This window comes from Acartia tonsa, chromosome 15 (assembly GCF_053477335.1).
Source record: "Acartia tonsa isolate MP-2025a chromosome 15, ASM5347733v1, whole genome shotgun sequence".
Lineage (NCBI taxonomy): Eukaryota > Metazoa > Arthropoda > Copepoda > Calanoida > Acartiidae > Acartia > Acartia tonsa.
Window position 1 is genome coordinate 12,232,708 of NC_137274.1, and position 12,818 is coordinate 12,245,525.

The window sequence follows — 12,818 nt, forward strand, 5'->3', positions numbered from 1 at the left end:
ACTGCAAAAATACAATATAATTAAATTTCAGCATAAAAAATTTAAGATCTAGCATTAAATTCTTCCTCAGTAAATCTTTTTTTATGACACCATGAACAACAACAATACAACAATACCAACATAGGAATTATACCTAACAACAACATTAACACAATCAAAACAAACTTGGCAAACAATGGTAATATATCTTTGAACAAATGTTCTAGACCAAACCAAGGACCTGTAACCTGTTCGAAAAATGACAACTTATGATCAACAAAATCCAATTTAGAAGCTTGTCCATTAAAATCCTCAAAATCCTCTAATCCCTGATATTTAATAGTCTTATTAAAATCAGCAATAAACACCTTTTCATCGTTCAGAAAAATCTTCTGTCCCACGTGTTCTGATTTTTCATTGGCAATATGCAGAAGTTCGAGTCCCTGCCCCTGATTCCCAAGGAACAAATTAGCTGTCAACTTCAAAAATACCGGACTTTGCGAACAATTTAACAATTTTATATCCTCTACTGCTACAATCATTCTACTATATTCTTGTATTCCAACTGTTTCGCCTTTATAATCCACCATTAAGTGTCCTACTGCACAACCATAATCCACATCTAACTTTACTGGAATTTCAACCGCTGTACACTTTTCATACTTAGCAATTTCTCCCAGGTATATAATTCTGAACCCATGATGCATCTGTACATTTGACCTAACTTCTGTTTGAGCACATCTAGAAATACTAAAAAGTTCCATCATCCTCTCGTTTCTTTCTCTACTAGCCAAAAACATAGCATTCAAATCAAATCTAGCTTCCTGTTTTAACAAATCCCCAAAATAACTTCTAACAGCCGCCTTCGGTTCCTCTAAAAACTTGATACCCTCTAATTCTGTTACAAAAATGTTGAAATCCAGATGCTGCAAAGTAAGTTTCTCTGTTCCCATAATTTTAACTAAAATATTCCTTTCCAAGTTAGAAACAAAAAGTTGTTCATTCCAAGTAGTTAAATTGAATGTATCTTGAAAAACTACCTTAAAATTACTGGCCGGTTTTCGTACTACATACGGAAAATATGGAGAAGTTGATGTTGCCCACAAATGATTATCTTCAAAATTCGCCACAATCGCATTGAATATTTTCACCACCAACATCCCAGAAAGGTGACAATGTTCCATTAACTGTGAAACTGTGAACAGTTGGCAAATCTATATTTACTTTAAAACTAATTCCATCATGCTGATACTTGCCAGAATGAAAAACCCTCCTACATTCGTCCATACTCAACTCTACCTGTTTTTCATGTGGCACGTCTAGTACGTGCACATGACTCGCGGTACCGCAAAACCAGCGCTCCAATTTTAGTCTAACCTCACAACTAATGGCTTCTGACAATATAAAATCGGTTTCTGCTAACCCCAACAATTCCACAGATCTGACCGGTTCCATCCTATCATGCAAACAGGCAGCTGATCTAAGTTCAACATTACTTATTTGAGAACAATCATAAGCTGCTAACCGTGGATCCTGTGACGTATACATACCACCAACAACAATCAAACAATAAACCTGCATCACAACAACAAATAACAAAATATCCAAGTACCTGACTCCTCTTTCATCCTTGGATTTCTTCACAGGTACTGGTCCAGCACGTCCACTCTTTGAACTACAAGCGTCCGGTGACCTCTTGCGCATACCACGATCTCCACGATCTCCACGATCTCCACGATCTCCACGATGTCTATCACCACCGCCGCTTCCTCTCTTGTCATCACGCTCTCTACGGTTCTCGTGGTAATCTCTTCTCCTGCAAATATTATACAAATTATTACAAATATTATTTTTTAATCAATTTTGCGAGGTTCCTAGTTACTACATCGGCTACTGAATAACGTTCTAATCTGTCCTTTTCTCTGTTTTGTCTATCCTCTTCTAATTTTTGTAATTGCATTTCATTTGTAGAACCTTTAGGACGACCCTTAACAGGAATAGTCTCAGACATTTTTTGCAATTTAGCATTATCTAACGATCTATCTAATTCATCCTCCTCAACATCTCTACCTCGTTTAACACTTCCCCTTCGTTGTTCCAAGTTTACAATTTTACTTTGCAATTTTGGAAAAGTGTCCTCTAAAATGCTCATCCGAGACTCTAACTCTCTAGCAGATTCCATGTTAACATCCTCTACACCCAAACTGTTGTCTACTAAGCTATTATCAGAGGCATAATCCCCATGAAAAACACTATCCTTACTAATAGTAGAATATGTAGAGTCTAACTTAGTTTTATCAGTCATATCATTTGAATCTACACTATCAGAAATATGAGTACTTTCCAAAGTATCACTAAGATCCTCAACTAAATCATCTAAATTTTCATTATTCTGAGATACATTTGACCTTTGCTGTGACAACCCAACACCCAAAAAAGATTTCTCCAAAAATTCTGGTGTTACCTGTCCATCCTTCCGCCTTCCAACCACCTCTGGACTAGCGCCACAACTATTCTCCTCTTCAGAAACGCCTGAACAAGTTATATTTCTCAAAGTATTGGGAAAGTCATAGTTTACTTTCAAGGTATTATCCACAGAGAAACATTCATCTGTAATCACTAAGTCAATCTTTTCATCTGGAGTCAAGTCTAAAGTACTCTCAATAACATATATTTTATCTCTTGGTACAATTCTCACCCCTTTATCTTTCAATCTACACTTTTCAAGGGGCTGAACCTCGAATAAACTATCAGAAATTGCTTTTGTCACTAAACACGGACCCACCCATAACGAGCAGAGTTTACGAGCTACACCAATCGTTGTGACGTCATAAAAAATGTAACAATAGGAATTTATAGCTACCGGCCTACCTATCCTTTCTGTATTTTCTACCTGCAAATACTTCTCAGTTCTTTCTTGTCCAGTCCTCCAATTCTTGTCAAGGCACTCCAATAACTCTGAAAAATTCATATGTTTAATTTTCGAGCGTGTTAACGGGTCAAATGAGTCAAGTGGAAGCTTAGGGTTTCTTAGGAACATCTTAAAATATGGGGAACATCCTAACCTCCGATTGAAAGAAGTGTTCATACAAAACTGTGTAGCTTTAAGCTTATAAGCCCAATCTCCATCTTGAAAACGTAAATCAGTCTTAAGAAACGAATACACCGATTGGTTGTATCTTTCACTGTAATTCGAATTTGCTGATCTTGGAGGGATAAAAATTTGTTCAATTCCCAACCTTAAACAAACTTCCCTAAAAACTTTTGATTTGAAGCTTTGTGCATTGTCAGTCCTAATTCGCTCGCAGAGTCCCCAAACAGAAAATAAATTAAATTTCAGACATTCAATAATTGTTTCAGCTTTAACATCCTCAATAGCAAACAACCACACATATCTAGTACAACTGTCAACTACTATTAAAATGTGCTTACAAATGACTCCATTATATTCACACTCATTCAAAGGACCTAAAGCATCTATGGCCAACTCTGCCATAGCTTCCCCAGCCAAAGGAGAAAATTCTATATTATGATTATGTTTAGGTTTTTTACGTCTATTCAAACAAATGACACAATTTGCAACTGCCGCCGCTACATATTTAGATACATAGGGAAAAATGAAGTGACGATTAATCCTGCTCAAAGTTTCCAAATAACCCCTATGCCCCGCTGTAACATCTGCATGAGCTAACAAGAAAACTTTATTGTACATTCCAATAGGTACCACTACCCGTTCAATAAATTGAAATTCTTTCTGAAGCCGCATAGGTGAAGTCAGGATAATTAAACCATCCTTATAACTCAGATGTTCAAAAAATCTTAATATTTGTTTACCACGATAAGGCATTTGAGACAATTCTCTGGACGTAGGCTTGACATTATTTACAATAAATTTCCTCACCTCAACTAAAACAGGATCCTTCTCCAGGCTACGACTAAATTCTCTCGCCTTCAATCTGGATGATATTTGACTGGCCGTCTCTGCTCCAATTCCTGCAATAAGACATAATTTAGGATCTTCCAATTGATATACAGTATCCAATATTAACTCTCCTTGTTCGTCTGTCGATAATTTAGATATCCTATCTTTACTATCCTTTAATGCAGTACGTGACAATATATCAACATTAGTATGCATCTTGCCCTGCCTATGTACAACCTCATAACTGAAGGTGGATAAAAAATTTATCCACCTTATGGTGAGACCAACAAAATATCCGTTCTGCCTCCAAGTAGATAGATGTTTCAGTGCAGCTGAATCAGTTCTCACGATAAACTTCTTGTGTCTCAAATAACATTCAAATCTTTCAACAGCATTTACTAATGCACATAATTCTCCTTTATGTGCTGCATAATTGGCTTCATGAGTTGAACAAACACGTGACCAACACGATATCATCTTCTCTTGTCCATTTTGTTTCTGACTTAACACCGCTGACATAGCTGTAGATGACCAATCTGTATCCAACACAAATGGTTCAGCCTCCATTCTCCAATCCGGGAACGATTTACTTATTTCTTCACAGAACAATTCTCTAGTCTTTGTAAAAGCTTCCATACTTTTTTCATCCCATTCTATTTTACTACTGTTTCTAAATTTGTTCAATGGTGCTGTAATATCAGAAAAATTCTTGAAATATGAACCATAATAATTTATGAAACCAGTAAATCTTTGAATATCTTTACCTGTTTCAGGTACTGGCCAATTCTTAATCTTTTCAATATATGCTTGGTCCATAAATATGCCTTCTTCATTTATAATATGACCCAGAAATTTCACTTCCTCTGCAAACAATGTACATTTTCCAAGATTAATCTTGAGGCCTGCTTCACAGAATGTTCGTAGTAGAATATTCAAATGTTCCAGATGTTCCTCCACATTCATACTATATACAAGAACATCGTCCAGGTAAACTAGGCAAAATGCCCTCAATTCAGGACTCAAATCCATTACTCTATCCATCAACTTTACAAATGCACTTGGAGCATTGGTCAATCCAAACGGAAGCCTCTTGAAGCAATATTGCCGTCCATTAGAACAAAATGCTGTATATTTCCTGACAGATTCCTTCAAATGCATTGAATTATATGCTGAAGTTAGGTCAATAGACGTAAAAATCTTCTTTCCTCCAAGTTTGTCAAACAGCTCACCAATGTTAGGCAAAGGGTAACAGATCTTCTCAGTTATCTCATTTAATGAGCGGTAGTCCAGGACAAAACGGACTTTCACCTCATTAGTATTTCCAACTTTCTTCTTAACAGCAAAAATTCCAGAATTAAACGGTGAATTACATTCTTCTATCACATCTGTTTCCAACCATAAATCAATCTGTTCTTTTAGTTTTTCTGCATGGTGAGGATTGAGTCTAATCATCCTATTCTTGAAAGGTTGAGCTCCAGGAACCAACTGAATATCATACTCCTCCAAAGTACAAGATCCAATATCCGTAGGATCAATCGATAATGCCTTGAAATTCTTTAAAAACAACCCAACTATCCTTCCTTTCAAAGAAACATTATCCTTTAAAAACGGAACTTTATCCAACTTCAATTTATCTTTAATAAAACGAATCTTCTTTAATGTTGTTGACACATCTTCTTTAACCCTGTTCTCTTGCAGCATTGCTATCTTCTCCGCCACAAACAAATTTCCAACCAAAGTACCAGCAGGAACAGATTTCTTAACAGTTTCAAAATTCGTGATTTTAGTCATAATTTTACCGTTCTTTCCCACCTCAGCAATTCCTTCGTTTATCAACAAGTTGTTTCGGCTACAGTAACCTTGTCTAGGAGCTATATAACATAACTGTCCTTCAGGCATATTTCCTTTAGTTGAAACTTCTACCACCACTGTACTCAATGCAGGAATTTCTATTCGATTTTTCAATGAACAAATCCATTTTTGGTCTTGTAACTCAGCTACATTAATCTCAGGTTTCTTAGTTCTTGCTTTCTCCATTTTCTCCAAAACTGTATGAACCAAATTCTTCACTACAATTTTCCGTTTAGCTACTAAATTCACACTGATTCCATGCATCTCAATCCTGTTGCCGTCTTTGGCAAATATCGTCTTCACGTTATTTTTGTTCAACCAATAACTGCCTAGGTTCATAGGTACAGTCATGCCGGAAATAACAAAACAATCTTCTTGAAAACTGTGACCTCCAATCTGAAATTCAACATTCCGAACAACACCATCAATCTTGATGCTGGAACCCTGCACGCCTGTGGCTTTCGAATCCGTTTCTTCAATCACACAATCAAGCTTTCTAGCCAACACTTGAGATATCAGGCAGCCTCTTGCATTGCCGCTATCAATTAAAGTCAGGATTTCCATGCCACCAATCTTTGTTGGAACATAGACTTCAGCCGCTCCAGCCGCCATCTCAGAATCTTCATGAAACTTATAAAACAGCTATCTAACTCACACCAACAGTTATGAGGTTGTAACTATCCAATGGTCTATCAAATAACTATCTATCTGTCTACAACAAATAACAAAAAAACTGAATAAAACAATTCACTCACCGACAATATTTCATCCACCAACAGAAACGTCCAAAAATATCCCCTAATCCACAATCAACAACAGAAATTCTCCGGCCAACAGAAACTCCACAAACTGTTAATCCACAATCAGTAAACTTCCCTCCGACCAATCTAAAATATTACAAAATTTTAGATGCCAATTGATGGAAAATCACTGTACATAAGAATTAATATTGATATTAATATATATAACAAATTTACAAGACTGTTTTTCGAACAGCAATATATATAATGGTAATCAAATGGTAACAACATGAAATCATAACAACTCACCATCAAATAAATAATGATGACAGTATCTCCCAATCACCAAAAAAACACTCTTCTCAGCCAATCTAAAATAAATACAATGATTTTAGATGCCATAAATAAATGTTTCACTGAACCAATAACTTGTAACACAATAAAAGAAGTTGTATCAAGAAATATGACATGATCAAATATTATCAATCACCAAGCAAATTAATCTTTCCAAATACCATAAGTTCAATTTTTTGAAATTCAATAAAATATTACCTAACAAAACTATTATTGTCAGATTAAACTGAGATGTATAAAAGGTTTAAAAGTCGAAATTCAACTAACTATATATCTCAATACCTGAGAGCACTTTCTTGCGCAGCTTTGCTTCTCTGCGCAGCCCAACTTTCTGCGCATGGCGCGCTCCACGCCCGATAATCATTTCAGCTACCTCTATACACCGCCCCATATTGCGCATACCAGCTCTGAGAGACAGTGCAAATTTCTTTGCAAATATGGTCACTCCCCCTTTCTCTCAAACAAAAGAGACAGCTCCCCCACATCTGCGCATACCAACTCTGAGAGGTAGTGCAATTTTCGTTGCAAATATGTTCACTCCCCCTTTCTCTTCCAACAAAAGAGACAGCTCCACCATATTTGTGCACACCAGCTCCGAGAGACAGCCCCTCCCTTCCTTCATAGAAAGAGACTTCTCCACGATTATATCTAATGCATTATAACAATTTTGCTTCATGAAATTCTAAACTTCATTAAAAATTTTGCTGAATCAACATCACTAAATCGCAATATAATTGTTTTAAAATCGAATACTTTAAATCACAATAACTGACTCATCTTTAAAAACAATTTTTCACATTTCATCAAAATTAAATACTTTTCAAATATCTAATTTCATATTTTTATCAAATTTAATTCAATTTAAAATTCAATTTAATATTTTTCAATAGCAATTTTACAAAATTGTATTCCTAATTCGTTTTTCATTTTCACTTTTTTATTATTCTTATCTCTGTTAGACTCCACAACAGTCTGAAACAAAAATGAATTTTCCTAATTTCAACAAAACATAATCAAAAACTAAATTAATTATTTTGATTTCCATTATAACATAATCTCATAATTTCCTATAGGCTTATAAACAATATGTTATTTTTTTTTCATAATTCAAAATAAACCATCAAAATAAATTATCACAAAATTAGAGTTGCTTCGTTCACTCTTTATCATTAATTTTGTTTTGTTGTTGTTTATTTACAATGCGCATAAATCAAAACAATGCCGCGTAACAAGTAGAAAATGAAATAAGGTTTTATGATTATAATACATTCAAAACATTAAAACCATAAAATGTCATCTATAATAGCATTATTCCATGCCTCGACTTCCGCTACAAGATCGTCCTCATAATCGCTTGCCCCTAAACCATCGACATGTGCCACTTCCTTCGTGTCTTCCCCTTCTTTCACCTCTCCTTCAATTTCACCAACCAATTTCTTTTTATCCATACTATTTTCATTCTTTTTAAAACTCTTTTGCCCCGTCTTATAAGGAACAAAAGGCTTGTTTCCCCACCGCAAAAAGTATTTTCCTTTAGGATTAGGCAACTTTTTATCTCTAATATCAAAACAATCCCTCATCATGTGACCCTTTTTGTTGCAATAATAACAAATAAATCCACCTTGAATTGCGCCAATCAAAGGAATAAGTTCAGCTGGTCCACCAAATTCATCAGCTAAATCAATTTCACATTGATTTATTTCAAATGACAAATTATCTTCATCACTAACCTGATCAATAGTTACAGGATTTGACTTGGAACCAACGCCACCAACCATCGTCTTAGCCAAAGCCATCTGGTTTGTTGTACATCCTCTGGCCATTGACCCTGAAATTTGATTAAATTGTAGCCCTTTAACAATCAATTGTGCTTTAACTATTAACTCTGTCCGAAACTTCGTTATCATTCGCACTTGTCCGTCACGTTCCAAATCCAATGCAAATTGACGCATCTGATTAGCCAAAAGTGGAGATAAAACCACATTACACACTTGAGAATAGAAATCCATAAACATATCATCAGTTGGTTTCGGATACGCACGTTTCCAGAAAGATAGTATCTTATCAAAAAATGCATCAATCTTATCATTCTCATGTTGCTTAACACTCAAATACGCATCTTTACACACATTTTTCATGTCGGGTGGTAAAAATGTCTCCCGCATCTTACACAAGTACCCCTTTAATGTTAATTGTCTATTCTCCATATCAGCAGGTTTTAGTGTATAACCACAAGCGGTTCTTACACCCACACATTTATCAAACAAAATTTCCTTACACACTTGATGATTAGTCATATGATAACGTCTAGTAGTCATCCAAAATCTCTCCAAATAATCATCAAAGAAAATCACATCATCGTCAACTGCAAATTCAGGCGCATTTTTTCTGAACTGATCATCAAGTTTAGCACACGTTTCATTGTACCTATGCACATTCTCCTCCCCCTGCGAAACATACAGAGATCTATCTGGTACATAAACAAGAGATTTACACCAACTAACCTGCGAATCACTCAGTCCAGCTTCAAAAAAATTGAGCGTATTAAAATCCTCCGCATCAACCTCAGAAAGGGCTGGCCACCACATGAGAACTCCATTATAGATATTATCCACAGCATCAACTCTAGACAATTCCCAAAGTTTTATGATCTTATCTTCATTTCCCTGCATACCACCAAAAATAGGCCGAGAACCACCAGCAAACAACTTAGGCTTCTCTTCTGATCCTCCAAATCCTCCAGATCCACCAGCCGTCCTCTGCCACGGCATAGAGTTATTTAAACCATTCTGTTGGTTATTCGACCCATTCTGCTGGGTATTCTGCTGATTATTCGACCCATTCTGCTGGGTATTTGAACCATTCTGCTGGTCATTCAAACTATTCTGCTGGGCAATCTTTTCAAGAATACGCTGCTGACCAGTCATAAACTCATTCACAACGGTCACATTCTCAGTCTTGATATCATTATCAACACTAGGCTCCACCACCTTATTAAGACGATCTTCCAAATCGTCCATCCGAGTAGCCAGTCCAGTAACCGCAGCAACATTAGTATCAACATTATCCGTCAACTCTTGAATTTTCGTCTCCAGTGGCGTTATACGCCCACCCAGCTCCGCCGCCACATTATCAAGTTTAGTCCCAATAGCATGAATCTCATTCTTGACCGTACCCCAAAAAGTAATCATGTACTCATCCTTCTCCACCTGAGACATCTTCCTCCATTCAGAAATGTCCATCCTGGCCACTACAAATATCCTGAACAAAAACCAAAAGCAAAGAAATAATACAATTAAAAGAAAATCTGAGCTATAGATTCGTACTACACTACTGCGCCAAAATGACGTATAGTAATAGCAAGAACAAACAGCTAAATATTCTTATAAAGTGTATTAATTCAATACAAGGTTAACATATAATAATAACATTAATATTAAGACAACTGTTCACTTTATGTTCGTATCCTGTTGCAGAGCAATGACTTGCTCCGAAACCGTGGATACCAGAACTAAAGTGCTAAACTATAAAATACATGTATTGCTCTTAAACTCAGGAAGAAAGGGACTATACATCACACCATCTAGATCTATTGAAACTGAGATGGTGGTCTAGAAGGGGGTAGGACTGTTAAGAATTATATTCTAATGGTATAAAATAAATGAAAGAGAATAAATAAATTTGTCTGTAAGTAATAAAATGTTTAACAAATCACCCAATATAATTTGAATAGAAAAAATTTAATTACTGAGGGATTCAAAGCTTTATTAAATGTGATTTGTGTGTTTAAAACACTTGTTCATGGTAATAAAACTAAAGGGGAAATTTTGAAAATTATTAGTTTCTGTTGATTGTTTGTGAACAGAGGTAAGCAGTATTATTTCTATACTTTATAAAGGGATTGGATTACCACCCCCTTTCTAAAATAGTTAAAACATGAACTATCTAGGTTATACATTGTATAGGTCGAATTTTTTTTGTGTTATAAAAATTATACAAAAGTAATAAAGTATTATTTTTTTTGTAACTTTGTAACTTTTAAGCTAAGTCCCCTATTTTTTTTCTTGTACATGTTGTATCAATTTTGTCTATTAAGTACCATATTTTTTTTTGTATATGTTGTACACTTTTTTATTTACCTACTAATACCATTTTACTGATTGTATATCTTGTATTCATATTTTGTATAATAGTATTAATTTCCAAAATTTGGCAGAGTCCAAACATTTTTCACTTTACTGAATATTTCAATATGTGTACTAAAGTAACAAAAATAATTAGGTTATAATTTGTGGATTTAAAAGAGATTTTTGTTTCATGCTTATTGTATTTCTTTTTTTATACAATAGGAAATTTTGTTAAGTCCAAATTTTAGAACTAAAAATGAACATAGTATTTTTTTTGTATGGTAGTATTCAAATCAAAAATGTTTTCTAAATTCCAATTTTGTAGACTCTAACAAAATCTTAGGAATGTATGCAATTGAACAACAAAAAATATACAATAACATAGATTTTGATAAGTTCCAAAACTGAGTACTTGAGAAATATTTATAAATTTTTTTTTGAAAATAAAAAAAAAATTGTGGAATTTGACAAAATAATTGTCTAATTCTACAATTTCACTTTTTTTAATTAAAAAAATTTGAAATAGTGGAATTAGACAGTTTGGGGACAATAGGGGAATTAGAAAATTGAAATTATAGAATTTGAAGAAAAAAAATTTTACAAAATTTTGAGACTTTTTTATTTTCATACTAATACTAGAATGCTGATTGTATATCTTCTATTCATATTTTGTATAATAGTATTAATTTTAAAAATTTGACAGAATCAAAACATTTTTTACTTTACTGAATATTTCAATATGTGTACTAAAGTAACAAAAATAATTAGGTTATAATTGGTGGATATAAAGGAGATTTTTAATAAATGCTTATTGTATTTCTTTTTTTATACAATAGTACAAAGTTTTGGAAATTTTGGGCTTTGCCTAAAAATGAACATAGTATTTATTGTATAATTTTTTTGTATTATAGCATTCATTTCAAAAAATGTTTTCTAAGTTCCAATTTCGTAGACTCTAACAAAATCTTAGGAATGTATACAATTGAACAACAAAAAATATACAATAACATAAATTTTTAAAAGTTCTAAAACTAAGTACTTGATAAATATTTATAAATTTTTTTTTTGAAAATCAAAAAAAAGATTGTAGAATTTGACAAAAAAATTGTCTAATTGTACAATTAAAATTAAAAGTAGAATTAGACAATTTTTGCCTAATTTAGTTCAAATTTTGCTGCTAGGTGTCTCTCACTTTTTAGATAAACTTAATTTTTTTGGGTTTTCAATATATGTATAGTTGTTATAAGATAAAATAAGTAAATCTTATTTAAACTGGTTTCCCATTTCACTTTTTTTTTTGGTATTTGGAAATATTTTATTTTAAATAATTACAAAATCTAAACTATAGACGACAGTGAACTAATCAACTTCAGTATAGCATGGAAAGGATCATAGCCTAGCCATGATAAGAGTTAAAACATGAGAATATCTTCACTCAACTTCCATTTTAAAAGTAAAAGATGATAATATCTTAAGTACTCTTATCATTATGAAGAATTAAAAAAAACAGAAATATCTCCCTTAACTCTATAATATTTATTTGAGAAAAGATAAATCTGTGAAAAATGCTTACAAAACAGATCTTTTTCAAACTAAGATACTAAAACAGCTTATGTACAAGCCAAAGTAATCAGTTTATAAATATCTTTCTATTTGATGGTAAATTATTGTTAATAAAAAAAGTATGCAAATTTAGGTGTAAGTTTTTTTATGTATGGTTACCATAAAATCATTGGAAAAATCTATTTTTTGTATACTTTTCTCTCATTTTTATAGTTTGATTCTGTTTAATTAACTTTTTTAAAGGGGATTAATGCAATTATCTATAATACAAAGTAGCTTGAT

The 12,818-nt window shown here is 33.5% G+C and overlaps 1 protein-coding gene across 1 annotated transcript; it reads right to left on the reverse strand.

Annotated features, from left to right (window-relative positions):
* Positions 1–1,095: 1,095 nt before the first annotated feature.
* On the reverse strand, positions 1,096–3,061 carry LOC145306904 (uncharacterized). The gene is made up of 3 exons (XM_080149244.1): positions 2,873–3,061; positions 2,444–2,511; positions 1,096–1,795 (listed from the first exon to the last, which is right to left on the reverse strand). The coding sequence occupies exons 1-3, from the start codon at positions 3,017–3,019 to the stop codon at positions 1,096–1,098; spliced, it is 915 nt and encodes a 304-aa protein (XP_080005370.1). The 5' UTR covers positions 3,020–3,061.
* Between the last annotated feature and the right edge of the window lie 9,757 nt (positions 3,062–12,818).

Bases quoted from the DNA above. Each gene is read 5' to 3' on its own strand.
- LOC145306904 (XM_080149244.1), bottom strand. From the start codon at position 3,019: ATGTTCCTAAGAAACCCTAAGCTTCCACTTGACTCATTTGACCCGTTA. The intron at 2,512-2,872 runs GTAGAAAATACA...TAACTTGTTCAG, and splicing joins GAACTGAGAAGTATTTGCAG to GCGTTTCTGAAGAGGAGAAT. The intron at 1,796-2,443 runs GTAACACCAGAA...TAATATTTGCAG, and splicing joins GAAGGCGGAAGGATGGACAG to GAGAAGAGATTACCACGAGA.